We start from the raw sequence: 20892 nt of genomic DNA, 5'->3' as shown, positions 1-20892 counted from the left end.
GCGAGTAGCGCGAGAGCATTCCCATGATGGGTGACCCATCGGGAAGTTCTAGTGTGGGTTCCCAAAAACAAAACCGTGAGGGTGTGCTGGGGGCCTAAAGCGGACAATATCGTGCTACGGTAGAGTCGGGCCTAGGAAGTGGTCCCGCCCGAGCCGGGATGTGACAGTAATGTTATTCATACTATGTTTTTATACCCCTTTTTCATTCCACCTTAGGTGACACTTGATGTGGACAACCATATCATTTGAATTAATTAGATTTTTAAATTTAGTTCATTATTTAATAAACTAATAATTAAGAAAAACTAGTTAATTAAATGATGATTGTGGTATACGAGAAGTCTTTCTCCTTCCTTTCCTTGGGTTTTGCAAATTTTTCAAATGATGTGGCTATCCACATCACCTAAGATGATATGAAAATGTGGTACAAAAATATGGTATGAATAACATTTCAAAATATATAAAAATCCACTAATTAAACAAACTTCAACCCTAAACTTTAATAATATTAAAATTTGCGGGTCCAAAAAATAGAAATGATAGGTTCACACTTAATATGATTATTTTTTTTATTTTTTATGTTAACAGTAATGCAAGTAGTATTAAATAAGGATGAGAATCATCTCCGGATCCTCTTCGTGGAAATCCTAGGGATCCTCATATTTTAATCGTTCATTGTACATCGTGCGACTAGTTTTCGTCAGGTACTATTTATGTTTACTTTTAAATAAAGAAAGTTAAATGATTTCTAATCACACGATATACAATGAATGATTAAAATGTGAGGATCTCTAGAATCCCTACAATTTGAATCCGGATGAGATCCAAATCGATTAAATAAATAGTCAAAACTGCCTATCCTATATTTTTATGAAAAGTAATCTTTTACTTACTATCTCTGCAAATTGAAAATTATTTAATTAGCACAGAAAATAAAACATGATAACGTGTTTAGTTACGCGTTTACACCATTGCTTTTCTGCTGTAAGGTGATCCATGCATAGGTTGCATATGATTTAATATTCTTGTAAATAAGGTGCTAAATTTCTATTTATGTGTCAAGGTTCTAAGCTCCTCTAACTCAAAATACAGGAAAAGTCAAAAAAAATATATCATAACTCATTTGTTGGTTCAGTGGAAATGTTTGGCTTCCTTCAAAACATGAAGCTACCTTTTTAGTTACTAGTTTTTTCTTATTTTTCAAATTTACTCACCATTCATCTATCCAAATGCATAGAAAGTTATAAAATTCAAGTCCCTTTGGAATCTTTTTTTTATATTTCAACTTCCCAATATCTTAATTCCTATCGAATGTTTAAAGCAGCTATCACATGATCTTGAATATCGTACTTAAAGGTAATCACAACTTTGAATTTTTATTTTGCTTTTTCAATAATTTATTATTTAATGAATTATTTTAATATTCGATTTGTTAGTTTGATGTTGATTTTAGGAAAAAAACGCAACATAAACAATTGGCGTTGAATTTATTAAACTCGTTAATTAAATTTTATTGTTCTTTACTTTCTTGATCATCAAGTTTTATTGTTCTTTACTCTCAATCTTAGACTCTTGACTGCGAAATTTAGTACATTTGCATCTGAAAATGTGAGACGTGTAATATTTACGTAGTGTTTGTGTCACATCCCAGCCCGGGCGGGACCACTTCCCGGGCCCGACTCCACCGTAGCACGATATTGTCCGTTTTGGGCCCTGACCACGTCCTCATGGTTTTGTTTTTTGGGAACTCACACGATAACTTCCTGATGAGTCACCCATCATGGGAATGCTCTCGCGCATTACTCGCTTAACTTCGGAGTTCCCATGGAACCCGAAGCCAGTGAGTTCCCAAAAGTTTTATATATTTTATAAATAACATTTTAATACAGGAAAAGTCAAAAAAAAATATATCATAACTCATTTGTTGGTTCAGTGGAAATGTTTGGCTTCCTTCAAAACATGAAGCTACCTTTTTAGTTACTAGTTTTTTCTTATTTTTCATATTTACTCACTATTCATCTATCCAAATGCATAGAAAGCTATAAAATTCAAGTCCCTTTGCAATCTTTTTTTTATATTTCAACTTCCCAATATCTTAATTCCTGACGAACGTTTAAATCAGCTATCACATGATCTTGAAGATTGTACTTATAGGTAATCACAACTTTGAATTATATTTTGCTTTTTCAATAATTTATTATTTAATGAATTATTTTAATATTCGATTTGTTAGCTTGATGTTGATTTTAGAAAAAAAACGCAAGATAAACAATTGGCGTTGAATTTATTAAACTCGTTAATCAAATTTTATTGTTCTTTACTCTCTTGATCATCAAGTTTTATTGGTCTTCACTCTCAATCTTAGATTCTTGACTGTGAAATTTAGTACATTTGCATCTGAAAACGTGAGACGTGTAATATTTACGTAGTGTTTGTGTCACATCCCGGCCCGGACGGGACCACTTGGCGGGCCCGACTCCACCGTAGCACGATATTGTCTGCTTTGGGCCCCGACCACGCCCTCACGATTTTATTTTTGGAAACTCACACGAGAACTTTCCGATGAATCACCCATCCTGGAAATGCTCTCGCGCGCTACTCACTTAACTTCGGAGTTCCCATGGAACTCGAAGCCAGTGAACTCCCAAAATGCCTCATGCTAGGTAGGGATGGGAATATACATATAAGGATCACTCCCTTGGGCGATGTGGGATGTCACAATCCACCCCCTTTAGGGGCCTGACGTCCTTGTTGGCACACCACGACCAGGATTAGGTTCTGATACCAAATTGTCACATTCCGGCCTAGGTAGGACCACTTCCCAGACCCGACTCCACCGTAGCACGATATTGTCCACTTTGGGCCCCGACCATGCCCTTACGGTTTTGTTTTTAGGAACTTATACGAGAACTTCCCGATGAGTCACCTATCCTGGGAATGCTCTCACGCGCTACTCGCTTAACTTCGGAGTTCCCATAGAACTCAAAGCAAGTGAGCTCCCAAAAGGCCTCATGCTAAGTAAGGATGAGAATATACATATAAGGATCACTCCCCTGGTTGATGGGGAATGTCACAGTTTGTATATCTATCTTCTTTTAATATTAATTTTTAATGATATTTGATGTAGAAATATAATTTTTTATGCATTTAGCGAATTCTTTTTTTCTACGTATCATGTATAAAAAACTGAGGGTTAAAGAACTTTAGAGCCACATTTCAAAGGCTCGCCTAAGACCTCCTAAATTCTCAGGGCCAGCCTGCTATTCAGCCATCGACAAATATTTGGATTTCGTTATGTTTTGTTTTTGTTTTTTTATCTGAGTAATACTATATTGTTTAGTTAATTAAATATACAATGATGAGGTTTATTTGTTCTTCTTTTTATATAACGTGGGAGGGAGGATACCATATATATTGTTTAGTTAATTAATATACAATGATGAGTTTTATTTTTTATAAACGAATATGACATGGAAATATATATATATATATATATATATATATATATATATATAACAATGAATATTTGCTTCTGGAGAGCTCGAGGGGGAGATCAATCTGAAGACTTTTGAAAAAGTTAAGATCTTATGATCATTTCTAGCCGCTAGCTGTTGCTTCGATTTCCCAACATCGTAGCTGACCATTCGATGAAACCCTAAGCCACTACACGTACATTTCCATCTTTGACCGATTAAAACCCAGAAATTTTTGCTAGGTAGAAATCGTGAATCTTACCTCATGTCATATTGAAAATTCGTTAATAGTTTCGTAATTAAGCTACCAACCTAAACAACTGTCTATAAATTATCATCTTTACTGGCCATATTGTTGACAAAATATCTACTTTATTGATATTTTACTAAAATCAAGTTGCTCACTTTGCCTTGGCATTCAAGGATCAACACCATTAGTCCCGACAACCAAGGCGTTACTCCCAACAATCACCGAAGCTATTTTTATTTGTACTCGCCATTAAGCTAACGTTGGTGCCCATAGGCTCACATGTTTTGGTCTCCCTACGAGTCAAGTTTGTGGTATGGTTCTCTCCTCCAAATTTAATCTTAGATTTACTTGTTGAGGAAAGTCTGTTGCCTTGATTGGCTCTTTGTAATGAACTAATGATTTTTTTATTAATAAATCTAATATCGTTTCCTTAAAGAAAAAAATTAACACCATTTTGAGAGAAATATTTTAATTTGGTCCACTAAAGTAAGGTTAAACAAATTCTTCTATGGAATCAACTGAAGTTAGGTAGTACTTGATGGTTCGGTGATAAATTGAAAATGTATCCAGAAATAGAAGTACTGGAAGACCCCTAAAAATTCACACACGTAAAGACCTTTGATCGAGTTTACCAGGTGTGGAAAGTTAGTCTCCTAAACTTCCAACAATTTTATTATTTGAGAGAGATTAAATAAAAACTTCATGTTCAACATGATTATCCTTATTATTCACATTTTTTCTGTAGATTTTCTGGTTTTAAGTTTCAATGTATATTTCATATGTATGATGTACAAGAGTGAGACGGTTATATAAGAGAAGAGAGAGGGAAAAGAGATGGAGAGGATGGCTGCTGCAAGCAGCCAACAAGAAGGAAGAAGGCATGTTGCCTACCTAACCTAAACCTTACACAAAGACATTACCCCAATCAGTCTCCTCCCTTAAATCTAGGGAAAATTGATTTACAATAATACATTTAGCTTTACCTTACCCTAGAGATTTACCCTAGGGGTCACCCTTGGTAGCAGACTCTAAAGTCCCCATGCATTGGAGTGCACCATTTCAAAAAGTTTACTTGTCCTAGACATTGAGTTACCAAAAGGTAGTCTAGTAAACTTAGAAAAATGACAAGTATCACAAGTAAAATGAGATTTACAAAAAATTGGCAACAATTTAGACAAGATAACTTCAGAGGGGTGAGCTAATCTTTTATGCCAAAGTTGGTTTTCATCTATGGACTTTGATTGAGCTTGAAGGACCTGAGTAAAACATGTGTTCTTGCACAGGTAGTAAAGTCCATTGATGAAGACCCCTTCACCAATCATCTTCATGGTGAGAACATCCTGAAACATCACATTATCTAGTGAGAAAATGGCACGGTGATTTAGGGTGTTTATGATCTTTCCAATTGACAGAAGTTGGAAAGGAAAGGTTGGTACATATAAGGCAGTGGAAGGTGTTTTGTGTGAGAGTAAGTTTATTTCTCCTTTTCCCAAAACTAAGACATTTTTTCCATTTGCAACAGACACATGTGAGGGATTTGAAAAACGTTTAAAATGATGCAAATTTGTGACTTTGTCTTATGATTTGTGGATCCTAAATCAATTATCCAACAATCATTTTCAATACTAGTTAATAAAGTAGTAGTGAATGCCTTAAGTATACCTGGTGCTTCATCCCTTGGAACTTTCTCATTTCCAGCAAGAAAGCCAGCAAATTGTCCCAACATGGCTGCATGGCTGTTCTCTTCATTTCCTTGGGCTTGTGAACCTCCTCCGTGTCCCTTACTTTAAAGATAAGTTGCAAACTCATTGATAAGTGACAATGGATTGGCAGTGAACTCCATGGATCCTTGTGAGGCAATAGAGGGATAAACACTCTCAAGTTGGGCCTTGTAATGAGGTTGAAATTGCTGTGAGAACCTTGGTATCATTTTTCCATCTTTGCTGAACTTAGGCTTGAGTTCAGGATGAAGTTCCCAACACTTATCTTCCACATGGCCAACACCATTACAATATTTTCATTTCAAGTGTGTATTTCTACCTTTGTACACCTTAACCTCTGAGGTCTTGTAATTTGAGGCATATGCACAAGTCTCAGTCAATCTTGGGTTGTGCTCAGTATTCATCATTTTCTTCCTTGCTTCTTCTCGTTGGATAGTTGCACAGACATTGTTGAAAGTGGGTAGATCTTGACTCATCAAGATATGACTCCTTAGATTCTCGTACTCAAAGTTGAAACTCCTTAACAGCTAGTAGATTCTATCTTCCTCGGCTCGTTTTAGGAGAATGGTAGGATCTGTGGTATATGGAAGATATACATCCAACTCATTCCACATGGTCTTGAGGCTTCTAAGGTGTTGAACAAATGTTTTCCCTTCTTGTTAAGCACTGGCAATGTCCTTCTTAAGTTGAAAGACACATGTATAGTTGTTTTGATTTCCATACATGTCCTGCAAGGTTTTCCAAAGCTCACATGAAGAATTGTAGTAGCTAAAAATCTCAGCAACATGTTTCTCCATAGTGTTAAGCTGCAAAGACACGACAAGTTGATCCTTGCAAAGCCATGCACCGTATACAGAGGAGGTGTTGTCTGGAGCTTCAACGCTTCCATTTACAAACCCTAATTTCCCTTTGCCTCTGAGAGCTAGAGAAACAGATCGAGACCAAGGGAGATAATTAAACTCATTCAAGAGAACTAAACAATAACATTAATTAGTGTTAACCTCAACGTCTGAGAAATTTAGGGGAGAGACTATGCTGAGTTTCCTCATCATGGTTCACTGAACTTTCTTCAGTCATGGCTCAAATTTTTGAACGAAACAAATGAAGCAACAAGAATTGGTAGAAACAGGTCACAAAGGAACTTGCTCTGATACCATGTAGAGTTTCTAGTTTTAAGTTTCAATGTATATTTCATATGTGTGATGTACAAGAGTGAGATGGGTATATAAGAAAAGAGAGAGGGAAAAGAGATGGAAAGAATGGTTGCTGCAAGCAGCCAACAAGAAGGAAGAAGGCACCTACCTAACCTAAACCTTACACAAAGACATTACCCCAACTAGTCTCCTCCCTTAAATCAAGAGAAAGTTGATTTACAATAATACATTTAGCCTTACCCTTACCCTAGAGATTTACCCTAGGGGTCACCCTTGGTAGTAGACTCTAAAGGCTAGGAAAGAACACATTTCAACATTTTCACTTTCATTTTTTCGTCTTGATGACTATGAGAAATAAGACTATGAAGTTGATTAAGTGGAAAGTGGCAACCAAGACATGGTTTTTCTACTTATGATTTGCGCCTTGCGCGTAAGTTCTGTTCATGTTCCTATCAAATATTATATAGGATGATTTTTTTTTTTTTAATATTTTCAATCCGCAAATCATGTCATTAAAATAAATTATATTTTTTTATATCAGTATAATTTATTTTTTTAATATTTTCAATCCCACAAATCATGTTCCCCAATCGTAGCCATTTTTATACAAGTATAATTTATTTTTTAATATTTTCAATCACACAAATCATGTTCCCCAATCGTAGCCATTTTTATACAAGTATAATTTCTTTTTTAATATTTTCAATCCCACAAGTTATGGATTTTATTTAAAATCTCATTAATAAAAGTAACTACAAATATCAAAATTTAATTTAAAATTATAATAACCTACATAAAAAATGAATTATTGCATTAATTTCAGGGACTTTAATAAAAAAACTGAAAATGTTTTAGTAAAAAAACATTGATAAATTGGTACCGCATCCAAAGTTATCCAAAATTAATTAACATGTTTATTATTATTTAAAACAACAAAACATGTGTTAAAATATCATTGGACCAAAATTAAAAGGTGAATATGTAGGGTAATGAGTACCTAAATTATTCTATTATATTTGTGCAGTGGCGAAGCCATGTAAAAGCTACCCGTGGCCAGGGATGGATAGAAATAGGGACAAGGTGGTCCTAGGACCACCCGAGTCTGGAAAATATACACGTGAAGTCTTTAAGAATCATTTGAATGTTTGGTACAGGTTCATTTTGGCCTAATAAATGTTGAGAGTTCTCGTCTTTGGGAGGCTGAAAGAGAGAAAATGGAGGAGCCTCTGTGGCTGCTTTTGCTTTGATGGGTTGAAAGCTAACGCCTTTTTCTATGCCTTTTGTGGGGAAATAGCTTCTGGGTCTTGGGGAGCATCCATTGTTGGAACCTCTAAACTGCTTCTTCACATATACGTCAAAATTAATAACATAGAAAATTTTTAAAAATAAGAGAGAGAGAGAGAGAGAGATGAGGACATGTGGATTGGAGATGAGACAGTGGGAAGGGTGATGGAGAGGAAGAGAAGAGGCCATCGGGGGGAGAGAGAGAGAGAGAGAGAGAGAGAGAGAGAGAGAGAGAGAGAGAGAGAGAGAGATGAGGACATGTGGATTGGAGATGAGACAGTGGGAAAGGTGATGGACAGGAAGAGAAGAGGCCATCAGAGAGAAGAGATAGCAGCAAAAGGGGAACTGAAAGGGGAATGGGTTTCAGGGTTTTTATTTTTATTTTTTAAGAGTACATTATTATATTTTAAATCCATAAAAAAAAAAAAATACCACAAGCTACAAATTTAGCAATTACATCAGCATAAATGTGACTGTCACGTCAACTCTTAACGGATCAATAGATGAAAAATGTAACAGATGTATTATATTGAAATAAAATAGTATTTGAGTTATGAAAGTGAAATGTTTTGAAGATATTATATGAGATTGCAATAGATCTCAAACCTGAAATGATAAAATGTAATTTACCCATCATCTAATGAATAAATTTTAGTGTACGAAGACTCTTAAATTATTAAGTTGATGCCTTTATTATACTATACAAGCAAACAAAAAAAAATCTATTTTATTTTTTATTTGAAGGCGACAAAAGAAAGTTAAAATATAGCAGGAATGGTGAGTTGAAGAAGGATTAGACCAAAACAGATGACCAGAGAAGTTTGAAAGATGGAGGAAGCAAGGGGAGGAGAGTTAAAGAATGTTCTGATGGCAAAGTTCAAAGAAGGAACTTCAGAGAGCCAGATCGAGCAGCTCATCGAACCCTTTGCCAACCTGGTCAACCTCGTTGAGCCCATGAAATCCTTCCACTGGTACACAATACCTCTTCCCTAATCTCTTTCTTGATTCTTTTCCACAAAAATAGATCCTCTCCGGATCTCTTCCTTCAAAGCTCGCGGATCAAGTGATCCGTACTCTTAAAATTTGATCTAATGGTTCTTGAAATCCGAGCCTATGAAAGTTATAATAATTTTTTACCGTTGGATTAAATTTCAAAAACCCGGATCATTTGATGTAGGCTTTTGAGTTAGTACCAAATAGCTGAACGTATTCTAATCAAGGAGAACAAAAAGAAGACTGTCATTTTCAAGGTCCAGTTTAATGAGCGTGAGATTGAAGTTAATTGCAATTCCTGCAAGTTTGAGTTTAAAGGCATATTATGTAGACATGCGCTTTATGTTTTAGTTCATCATGACATTGACTTTATGCCAGATAAGTACATCATTTGGAGATGGAGGAAGGATGTGAATAGATGCCACACAAGGTTTCAGATAAGTTACAGTAATTGGGTTGCTACACCTGAAGCACAAAGATCAGATAAGATGCAGAAAACCTTTGATGACATTAAGGAATTAGCCAATGATTCTAATGATAAGTGTATGCTTGTGGTGAGAAGGATGCATAAAATAAAGGAGCAAATATGTAAACATGACGGAGCGGCTAGTAGCAATCATACCCAAGTTAGTGTATACTTACGCCATGGTTGGCTAAAGGTAAAGGTCGTCCACCATCTAAAAGGAAACAATCCAAGGTTAAGCTAGTAATCAAAAGAAGACAAAAACGACAGAAAAAGATTACATCTCATAAGGACAATATAGATGAGGAAGGAACACATGTAACAAACATATTTGTTTTATATAAGTGATAAGTTGATAAATCATAACATGTTTCACTTGCAATTTTGTAGAAATCCATAGAAAGTGATGCAATATGCCATATTGATGGTCCACCCCGTTGTAGAAGTGATAACATAGTTGCAACACAAGAGAGTAATGTTGTTGTGAAGGTATGGGATAAATATATTGATCTTCTTTTTATCTTTTTTCTTAGTTAATAATCATTGTCATTATAATTACTATACTTACTTAGGGATGACAAAGGTTCGGTTTGGGGACGGAAATGCTATATCCATTCCCATTAACCATGAAAATTAACCATATTCATAACCACAAATTAACCATCAGGGATTATGCATAACCATATCCACCGGGTAACGGATTTTCAATCGATTATATCCATCTTCGTCAAAAAACGAAAAAAAAAAAATTATATTTATCCAATTGACGCATTATAAATTTTAGTAGATACTAATTCCATCATTAAATAGCAACATCCAATTACAAAAAATTAACAATATATTTGAAGTTGTTCATGATAACATGCACCAATTTCTTGATAGTGAGACTCTTGAAGAGAGATGAATCTGATAAACTTATAATATTTGATAATTGATATATAAAATGATTCAATGAATTAATTTGGTTGAGTATAACAATAAGAGTATTGAATTGATGAGGTTGTTGGTATGCCCCATGCATGATGTTTGGTGCATAATAAAGATAGTATAGGGTTTGATGCATGCATAATGAATTAGTATAGGGAGGGTTCGGCAAATTGAATAAAATTATATTATATATCATATATATATATATATTTGGGTCGGATTTAGGGATGGATACGGATTGGGGACCCCTATAACCATATCCAAAACCATAACTGAATAAAGTTCACAATTTTTCCCCATATCCATACCATACCCGAATTTTCATATCCAAATCCAATCCATTCGGGCGGTTATCCACGATTATCGGGTTTAGCAGTTATAATTGTCATCCCTTACTCTTTGTAATTGTAATTACTTTTATTATTTGGGATTTAACATTCTTATCTTACACAAGGAGTTCAAATTTGCATGCCTGCCAACCAATATCCTATTTTCCCCCTTACTAATGTAAGTTGTGCATTTTGTCTTATTGATATATTTGAATTGCTTTTGTGTTAGCTATTGAACAAATATTAGCTATTGTAGGAAAACATGGCTTTGTTATTGGGGCTCAGTCAAGGTGGTCATCCAAACCCGTTGTACAAGGAGTCTGAGATTGGAAATATAAGTTATCCTATTATGCATGGAAATTATGTTCAGGTAAACATTGAGAGGTTGCATATAATTTTGTTGTTGTTATTAATTAAATATTTGTTTACATCACAGAGTATAATTTTATATCTGTAGTCCTTATGGGTTTTTTTTTCTTTCTCTTTATTTAGGGTCAACAATACACATACTGGAATGGAGGTTATAGTATGTACAATATACATAGGTCTACTTCAAGAGGAACGATGACGAGGAGCTCAACTAAGCAATGGAAGCAAAAAATGAAAGCAATTTCTTTATGCAGTTTGAGTTTTTGTGGATTTAGATCATATTTCTTCTAAACATAGATTTCAATGCATTTCAAATATTTTGTAACAGCAGCCAGTATGCAGATATGTTACTCTTCTAATTCTTGTTGTATAGAAAGCGGAGTGATTTACATTGTGCTTGCAATTCATATTCGTGTCTTTAGGATCGTACAAATGGTAATGTAGTCTCCTCAGGAGCTCAACAGTTCTTCAGTAAACAGATGGCATATTTACAAGAGTTAACACATTTGGAGCCATATTTGTTCTGTTTTCTTTTCAATCAATTAGTCAAAATATTCAAAAGTATTGGATTGAAGCTTTGTTATGTTGCAACTAACACATTCAATCCCCGCAATGAAGCGCATACACATTTTCTAGTTACCACCTAAGCCAAGGATGACGGTTGACATATACTATGCATAACAGAAATCCCAATTCGACATTTATAATGTACTTATATGTTTCTTTTGCTTGTTCCAAGAAGTCAATGTACAAGTAAAGAGGAAATTTTTCGTTTGATGACATTGAGTGGATAATGGAGGATGGCGGCCTGATATGAACTGTATCGTTGAAATGGATTGTCTGATTCACTATCTGCGTATTGCCATCATTCTTGATGACCATTGTATTACCATAATGGAGGTCTTGAGTTGCATCAGTTGTGATATTCCCAAAGGAGGACTTCACCCATCCAGTCGATGACACAGACCTGCCGACGCTTGTCAAAAATGTGCCATTTAAACCCTTGAAATCCAAAACCAATGAAACAACAAGGGGCAAGCTACTATGCTCCAAAAGCCCTCCTTCAGTTTTTGTGCTCCGCTTGTCCAACCAAAGATGCAAATTCGCGTCAACACACCAAATATTCAACACATTTGTGACACTAAAACCAAACGTGTGGCTCTTCCCATCTAATATCTTCCCTAAAAAGGACGTGATTTCAATATCATAAGAAGGGAGATTGTACGAGCCAATCACAGTAATTGGACTCCACAGGAGGGGATTGAACCCTCCAGTGAAAATCACAGTAAAAGGCCAGATTGCACCAACAACCTTACCATCTAAACTCACCACAACCTCCCTAAAAGGCCCGTTTCCAGGTGTACCTCTAAGATTGTTTACAGCAATGTACTCATTCGGAGCATTTGAATACCAAAACTCATCATTCTCATGAAATGAAACATATACCTCCAACACAGCCCTCTAAGCATTCTGAAGAATCTTAAATTCCTTCAACTGTGTATCGGTCGAATAATGGATTTCAAACCACAACCCATCATTCAAAGGCAGATTTCTCGAAATGGGCAAGATCAAATCCGCCCAATAATGGTACCCAGAATCCAAATTTCCCAAATTTTGCTCATAGTTATAATTCAAATTTTTCTCAGCAGGGTAAAAATGGATGCTAATATTCACTTGGTAAATCCCTGTGCATGTTTTATCTACCAAATTCCCAAGATAATTTGATTGTTCTGAAGCAAAGAATAGTACCTTGTGACGTCCGTCTTGACACTCCAAACAATCCCATTCTGCGTTGACTCAGCCGTGTAGCTCCTGAGAAGCTCAACGCCACCGAGCCAAACCCCGAAAATCCGATCATTGGTAGTCCACACTAACGTGAAAAAAAAATGACGTGAAAGCACTGACGTGGAAGAAGAAATGAGAGAAAAAACAGGATTAAATGGGGAAGGAAGATGACTCTTGAATGCCACAATCATCATTTAATTTCAACTTTTTTTTTTTAATTATTGGTTTATTAAATAGTTTTTAATTTAAATAGAATTCTGATTAATTTAAATGATGTGTCTGTTCATATCAGATGCTACATAAGTTAATATATAAATGTGATATAAAAATACGGTAAGAATAACATTACTGTAACCTAACAGACACCTCAATTATTAATATTTTATAATTTATTTTGATTTTAGTCAAACAATGATGACCAACTTATACAATACATTTTGTCACAAGGTTTATTACAAGGTGATTCACTTGTAACCAAGCGAATGAAATTGACCTCGTTATTGTAATTTCAAGAATACAAAATGAAACAATATTTTGAGGTGTCTTCCAAACAACTTCTAACATTTGGGTAGATCAAGTGGTGGTGGAGGCAAAGTAGATTCTGGCGTCCCTCCATTTTCAACCTCAAAAGCCATGGCTAGCCCCCACGGCAGATGAACGTCTAAATGACAATGCATGTACCAGATACCTGAAACAATAATTTAAAATAAATAATCAAAACTTAATTATTTATAACATATTAAAATACAAAGAAACTTAGTTAACGAGATGATTAAGAAAACTAACCAGGATTATTTGCTTGAAACCTGATCACAGCCCATCCTCCGACCGGCACACCAATTGTGTTGCGTATTTGTGGATTAACGAAGTTAAATTTTTTGGGGTCATTAATCGGGTCGTAATTTCCAAACCCTTGTGCCAATACATGGAAATTGAAGCCATGCAGATGCATCGGGTGGTTCTCGAAGACCAAAAACGCTGTGTTCTGAAACACCAATTGTACTGTCGAATTGAACTTTAGCGTCTTGACCTTGGTTGATTTTGGCGCAAATATCAGGGATAGGTCGAGGCTAAGGTTCGTGTCCGTGTAGTCAAACTTGACCGGAGGCTCGCTAGGAAAATCTCTGGTGTAAACCCCGCTCGCGTTGTTAAAATGTGCTTCCAGCATGGATGTATTGGTCTGGACCATGAATGACTGGTTGTTCATGCTCGCGGACAATCGGTCATTGAATAAACCTTGACACGTGGCATTTTCGGGACACATCGCCAAGTTAACACCGATTGTCACGAACATGTGCTCATCCACTTTGGGTGGGACCGGGACCCAGTGGGGCCCGTCAGGGAGGCTGGTGAGATTGGTGAAGAACTTGTTGGCCAACGGCGTGTCGTGAGGGTTGGGCATGGGGGGCATAATAGGGGTTGATGACGTGTAGCCCTCGTAGACGATGATGCCTCTAGTTGTCGAGTTATCAAAGGCAACGGTATCGTCAGCGCTAGCATAGGGAGTGGCGGCCATGTAATAAGATCCATTAAGTTGATTGAATTTGACGAGAACGTCGGTGGTCTGACCGGGTGCAATAACCACCACGTCTGTGACATAAGGAGTCGTGTAGCAGGCATCGATGGCAACAACTGTCATGTTGTGGTTGGCTATCTTGAAGAAGAGCTGGGTATTTAGTGCAACATTGATTAGGCGTAGCAGGTAAGTATTTCCGCTCACCACACTGAGTTGATATGTTTCTGATAATTTGATGTCAATTTGTTAATATTCACCATGTAAAAATGACATATAAACTAAATTAATAAATTATGAGTTTGCATGCATGCATGGTTACATACGATTTGAGGAGCAACCGTAGAGATCGCCGGGAAGTCCATTGATGGTGTAAGCATTTGAAAGGTTAGGAGCTATTCCTTTGGATAGGCCTTCTTGCTCAATGTCGACCACATTGCCACTGTACCAATCTCCTGCAATTCCATCAAACAGTTAATATATAATTAGTCATCAAATTTACCATTTGAAGTACGTATTAAGATTAACGTTAAACAAGTTGAATGGTATAGTTTAATTGTTAATTACCTAATAGGATGGGAACTTCATTGGCGGGCTTGGGGAAGGGGAAGGATTGACCAGCTTTTGGGTGTATTATAAGCGCTCCGTGGACAGTTGCGCGGAGCCACGAAATGTGGGCATGCCACCAAAGGGTGCCTTCTTGTTCAGTGATATTAAATTTGTAAGTATAGCTTTGTCCGGGGGGTATAGGACATTGAGTTACGTATGTTGGCCCATCTGCCCATGCACTCAGAAGCTGAAAGACTCCATGCCTGCATTAAGAAAGAAACTATACAACGTGAACAAAACATAACTCAACATTCCCCTTGGGGGTTGTTAAATGGTTTTATATAATTTGTGTTTACCAGTGAATAGAAATGTTATAGGGCGACTGATTTAAAACATGGATGATTAATGTGTCTCCATCTTGTGCATATATGGTTGGTCCAGGATAACTCCCATTCACTACAGTAATCGATTGATTTTGGCACAATCGGGTAACAGTTAGGTTGTTCACCTGAAAACAATGAATAAAAAAGTGTCATGACTACTATTATTCAAAGGAAACATTCAAACATTTGGTGAGGAAATATGCATGAGAAAATAAGATTCCCAAAGGACTCGTTCGAAATTGTCTCTGAAAACCTCTTCAATGACCCAAAAGTACTTAAATTATTTTTGTTAAATTGAATCAGATGTATTTTTAAACGCTATACTGTGCTTTTAGCCATTCTAGAAACATTAACTGAGTGTTACCAAAATTGAGGCAAGACTTACACTGAACGAGTGCTCAACAATTGCACCAGAGGCTGCTGAGGAAGCCAATAGAGCTAGAGCACAAGCTAGCACAAAGGCTAACCGTGCCATTTGGGGAACAAATTAAAAGAGCTATCTCAAGGGGGAAAAGAGAAGTCTGAGAATCGGCTATTGTTATGGAGATATTATATTACTCTTCTGATATCTCAGTGGTCGATAGATGCTATGTTTATATAGGCATTTGGAAGGCATTTGCTAACCCACTTTTTCCCCACTTGCGTGACGAATTAGCAAACAAATTTGCATTTATTTTGATAAGGACTTTGAAATTTTGAACATAAAGGCATATAAAATTACTTTGGTATATATATTAATATCTCCAGTAACAGTTTGATTAAATCAGTGACTCAGCAGAGAATGCTAGCATAAAGATCTGAACAAGGCCAGAAACTTGGTTCTTCAAGCAAAACAACCAATAACATCATTTTGACAGTGTCCAACCACAGTTTACAGGCTGGCGAACCAAAAGAAAAGGCAACTCCCGCGGTGTACTAGAACACGTTTAGATTTGAGTATTACTCAATGTAAACATATTAAGACATGCATTTTCCCAGTAAATAACTTAGCTCTGAAGAGACTTCAATAGAGTCGGTTCCATCTGTGTAAATATATATATATAATTTATTATTATTATTATATTTAATTTAGGAGCAGTTCTTAGTACTTAAGAAATTAAAGGGTTAATATTACATCCCGAGTACTCTATATAAAATTTATTATTAATCGTATGTTGTACTTGTCGCTCTTTACCTTCAATACTCATATTTTGTGTTTTACTTTATCTCATTCCATCAATTGAGTTAAATGATACATTAGTTTCGTTGATGTGGCATGGATTAATTCAATTCTTTTAAATATGTTCAGCTCGTTTTCACAATTGGATAATCTAAAACCCCAAAGATCACCTTGGCATGAAATCGCCCAGTTTTTAAAGATTGTCATTATCCCATAAGAAAATTTAGAGAGCAAAATGAGATATTGTGCAGAATACAAAAGGAATAAAAAACAAGATATAAGTTTGTTAAAAAAAACAAGATAAAAGTTCGACGCATGTGTATTTTCTTATGAGTAATTGTAAGATCCCACATCGCCTAGGGGAGTGATCCTTATATGTGTATTCCTATCTCTACCTAGCACGAGGCTTTTTGAAGTTCACTGGCTTCGGGTTCCGTTGGAACTCCGAAGTTAAGCGAGTAACGCGCGAGAGCACTCCCATGATGGGTGACCCACTGGGAAGTTCTCGTGTGAGTTCCTAGAAACAAAACCGTGAGGGTGTGCTGGGGGCCCAAAGCGGACAATTTTCGTGCTACGGTGGAGTCGGGCATGGGAAGTGGTCCCGCCCAGGCTGGGATGTGACAATTTGGTATCAGAGCCTAACCCTGGCCGTAGTGTGCCAACGAGGACGTCGGGCGCCTAAGGGGGGTGGATTGTAAGATCCCACATCACCCAGGGGAGTGATCCTTATATATGGGTTCCCATCTCTACCTAGCACGAGACCTTTTGGGAGCTCACTGGCTTCGGGTTCTGTTGGAACTCTGAAGTTAAGCGAGTAGCGCGAGAGCATTCCCATGATGGGTGATCCATCGGGAAGTTCTCGTGTGAGTTCCCAGAAACAAAACCATGAGGGTGTGTTAGGAGCCTAAAATGGACAATATCGTGCTACGGTGGAGTCGGGCCCGGGAAGTGGTCTCGCCCGAGCCGGGATTTGACAGTAATGTTATTCGTACTATGTTTTTATACCCTTTTTTTATTCCACCTTAGGTGACATTTGATGTGGACAACCATATCATTTGAATTAATCAGATTTTTAAATTTAGTCCATTATTTAATAAACTAATAATTAAAAAAAACTAGTTAATTAAATGATGATTGTGGTATACGATGAGTCTTTCTCCTTCCTTTCCTTGGGTTTTGCAAATTTTTCAAATGATATGGTTATCCACATCACCTAAGATGATATGAAAATGTGGTACAAAAACATGATATGAATAATATTTCAAAATATATCAAAATCCACTAATTAAACAAACTTCAACCCTAAACTTTAATAATATTAAAATTTGCGGGTCCAAAAAATAGAAATGATAGGTTCACACTTAATATGATTATTTTTTTTTTTTTATGTTAACAGTAATGCAAGTAGTATTAAATAAGGATGAGAATCCTCTCCGGATTCTCTTCGTGGAAATCCTAGGGATCCTCATATTTTAATCGTTCATTTTACATCGTGCGACTCGTTTTCGTCAGGTACTATTTGTGTTTACTTTTAAATAAAGAAAGTTAAATGATTTCTAATCACACAATATATATAATGAATGACTAAGATGTGAGGATCTCTAAAATCTCCATAATTTGAATCCGGATGAGATCCAAATCGATTAAATAAATAATCAAAACTGCCTATCTTATATTTTTATGAAAAGTAATATTTTACTTACTATCTCTGCAAATTGAAAATTATTTAATTAGCAAAGAAAATAAAACATGATAACGTGTTTAGTTATGCGTTTACACCATTGCTTTTCTGCTGGAAGGTGATCCATGCATAGGTTGCATATGATTTAATATTCTTGTAAATAAGGTGCCAAATTTCTATTTATGTGTCAAGGTTCTAAGCTCCTCTAACTCAAAATTATTTTAATAGTTTTGAATTTCCCTTTTTCTTTTAATAATAGTAAAAAATATATATATATAAAAAAGGCCATGCATCGTTTACTGTTTTTGTTTGGCAATGCCGGCCCTAAAGGTAATCCATGTAAGAGTTCGTCTAGGGTTCTCAAAAGTTTTATATATTTTATAAATAACATTTTAATACAGGAAAAGTCAAAAAAAATATATCATAACTCATTTGTTGGTTCAGTGGAAATGTTTGGCTTCCTTCAAACCTTTTTAGTTACTAGTTTTTTCTTATTTTTCAAATTTACTCACCATCCATCCATCCAAATGCATAGAAAGTTATAAAATTCAAGTCCCTTTGGAATCTTTTTTTTTATATTTCAACTTCCCAATATCTTAATTCCTATCGAATGTTTAAATCAGCTATCACATGATCTTGAAGATCGTACTTAAAGGTAATCACAACTTTGAATTTTTATTTTGCTTTTTCAATAATTTATTATTTAATGAATTATTTTAATATTCGATTTGGTAGTTTGATGTTGATTTTAGAAAAAAACGCAACATAAACAATTGGCGTTGAATTTATTAAACTCGTTAATCAAATTTTATTGTTCTTTACTCTCTTGATCATCAAGTTTTATTGTTCTTCACTCTCAATCTTAGACTCTTGACTGCGAAATTTAGTACATTTGCATCTGAAACTGTGAGACGTGTAATATTTACGTAGTGTTTGTGTCACATCCCGGGCCGGGCAGGACCACTTCTCGGGCCCGACTCCACAGTAGCACGATATTGTCCGCTTTGGGCCCCGACCACGCCCTCACGGTTTTGTTTTTGGAAACTCACACGAGAACTTCCCGATGAGTCACCCATCATGGGAATGATCTTGCGCGCTACTCACTTAACTTCGGAGTTCCCATGGAACCCAAAGCCAGTGAGTTCCCAAAAGTTTTATATATTTTATAAATAACATTTTAATACAGGAAAAGTCAAAAAAAATATATCATAACTCATTTGTTGGTTCAGTGGAAATGTTTGGCTTCCTTCAAAGCATGAAGCAACCTTTTTAGTTACTAGTTTTTTCTTATTTTTCAAATTTACTCACTATTCATCTATCCAAATGCATAGAAAGTTATAAAATTCAAGTCCATTTGCAATCTTTTTTTTATATTTCAACTTCCCAATATCTTAATTCCTAACGAATGTTTAAATCAGCTATCACATGATCTTGAAGATTGTACTTATAGGTAATCACAAATTTGAATTTATATTTTGCTTTTTCAATAATTTATTATTTAATGAATTATTTTAATATTCGATTTGTTAGTTTGATGTTGATTTTAGGAAAAAAAACGCAAGATAAACAATTGGCGTTAAATTTATTAAACTCGTTAATCAAATTTTATTGTTCTTTACTCTCTTGATCATCAAGTTTTATTGTTCTTCACTCTCAATCTTAGATTCTTGACTGCGAAATTTAGTACATTTGCATCTGAAAACTTGAGACGTGTAATATTTACATAGTGTTTGTGTCATATCCCCGCCTGGACGGGACCACTTCCCGGGCCCGACTCCACTGTAGCACGATATTGTCTGCTTTGGGCCCCGACCACGCCCTCACGATTTTGTTTTTGGAAACTCACACGAGAACTTCCCGATGAGTCACCCATCCTAGAAATGCTCTCGCGCGCTACTCACTTAACTTCGAAGTTCCCATGGAACTCGAAGCCAGTGAGCTCCCAAAATGCCTCATGCTAGGTAGAGATGGGAATATACATATAAGGATCACTCCCTTGGGCGATGTGGGATGTCACAATCCACCCCCTTAGGGGCCCGACATTCTTGTTAGCACACCACGACCAGGATTAGGTTATCATAAGAAATTGTCACATCCCGGCCCAGGCGGGACCACTTCCCGGGCCCGACTCCACCGTAGCACTATATTGTCCGCTTTGGGCCCCGACCACGCCCTCACGGTTTTGTTTTTGGGAACTCACACGAGAACTTCCCAATGAGTCACCTATCCTGGGAATGCTCTCGCGCGCTACTTGCTTAACTTCAGAGTTCCCACGGAACCCGAAGCCAGTGAGCTCCCAAAAGGCCTCATGCTAAGTAGGGATGAGAATATACATATAAGGATCACTCCCCTGGTTGGTGTGGGATGTCACAGTTTGTATATCTATCTTCTTTTAATATTAATTTTTAATGATATTTGATGTAGAAATATAATTTTTTATGCATTTAGCGAATTCTTTTTTTATACGTATCATGTATAAAAAACCGAGGGTTAAAGAACTTTAGAGCCACATTTCAAAGGCTCGCCTAAGACCTCCTAAATTCTCAAGGCTAGCCTGCTATTCAGCCATCGGCAAATACTTGGATTTCGTTATGTTTTGTTTTTGTTTTTTTATCTGAGTAATACTATATTGTTTAGTTAATTAAATATACAATGATGAGTTTTATTTTTTCTTCTTTTTATATAACGTGGGAGGGAGGATAAAATATATATTGTTTAGTTAATTAATATACAATGATGAGTTTTATTTTTTATAAACGAATATGACATGGGAATATATATATATATAACAATGAATATTTGCTTTTGGAGAGCTCCTGGGGGAGATCAATCTGAAGACTTTTGAAAAAGTTTAGATCT

At 36.1% G+C, this 20892-nt stretch overlaps 1 protein-coding gene and 2 pseudogenes across 1 annotated transcript; all 3 read right to left on the bottom strand.

The window, feature by feature from the left end:
• Positions 1-5740: 5740 nt before the first annotated feature.
• On the bottom strand, positions 5741-6521 carry LOC137732637 (uncharacterized; annotated as a pseudogene).
• Positions 6522-11599: 5078 nt separating this feature from the next.
• Positions 11600-12939, bottom strand: LOC137732636 (peptide-N4-(N-acetyl-beta-glucosaminyl)asparagine amidase A-like; annotated as a pseudogene).
• Positions 12940-13305: 366 nt separating this feature from the next.
• On the bottom strand, positions 13306-15668 carry LOC137730442 (laccase-7-like). The gene is made up of 6 exons (XM_068469430.1): positions 15579-15668; positions 15167-15318; positions 14829-15073; positions 14588-14716; positions 13535-14488; positions 13306-13436 (listed from the first exon to the last, which is right to left on the bottom strand). Exons 1-6 carry the CDS (start codon positions 15666-15668, stop codon positions 13306-13308), a joined length of 1701 nt encoding a protein of 566 aa, XP_068325531.1.
• Positions 15669-20892: the final 5224 nt, after the last annotated feature.

This window comes from Pyrus communis, chromosome 4 (genome assembly GCF_963583255.1).
Source record: "Pyrus communis chromosome 4, drPyrComm1.1, whole genome shotgun sequence".
Lineage (NCBI taxonomy): Eukaryota > Viridiplantae > Streptophyta > Magnoliopsida > Rosales > Rosaceae > Pyrus > Pyrus communis.
The sequence above is the reverse complement of the archived record's forward strand: the minus strand, read 5'-3'. Positions and strand labels throughout refer to the sequence as shown.

Coding starts and splice junctions, on each gene's coding strand:
- LOC137730442 (XM_068469430.1), bottom strand. CDS start 15,668: ATGGCACGGTTAGCCTTTGTGCTAGCTTGTGCTCTAGCTCTATTGGCT. Junction 15,319..15,578: donor TTGTTGAGCACTCGTTCAGT/GTAAGTCTTGCC, acceptor CATTGTTTTCAG/GTGAACAACCTAACTGTTAC. Junction 13,437..13,534: donor GTTTCAAGCAAATAATCCTG/GTTAGTTTTCTT, acceptor TTATTGTTTCAG/GTATCTGGTACATGCATTGT.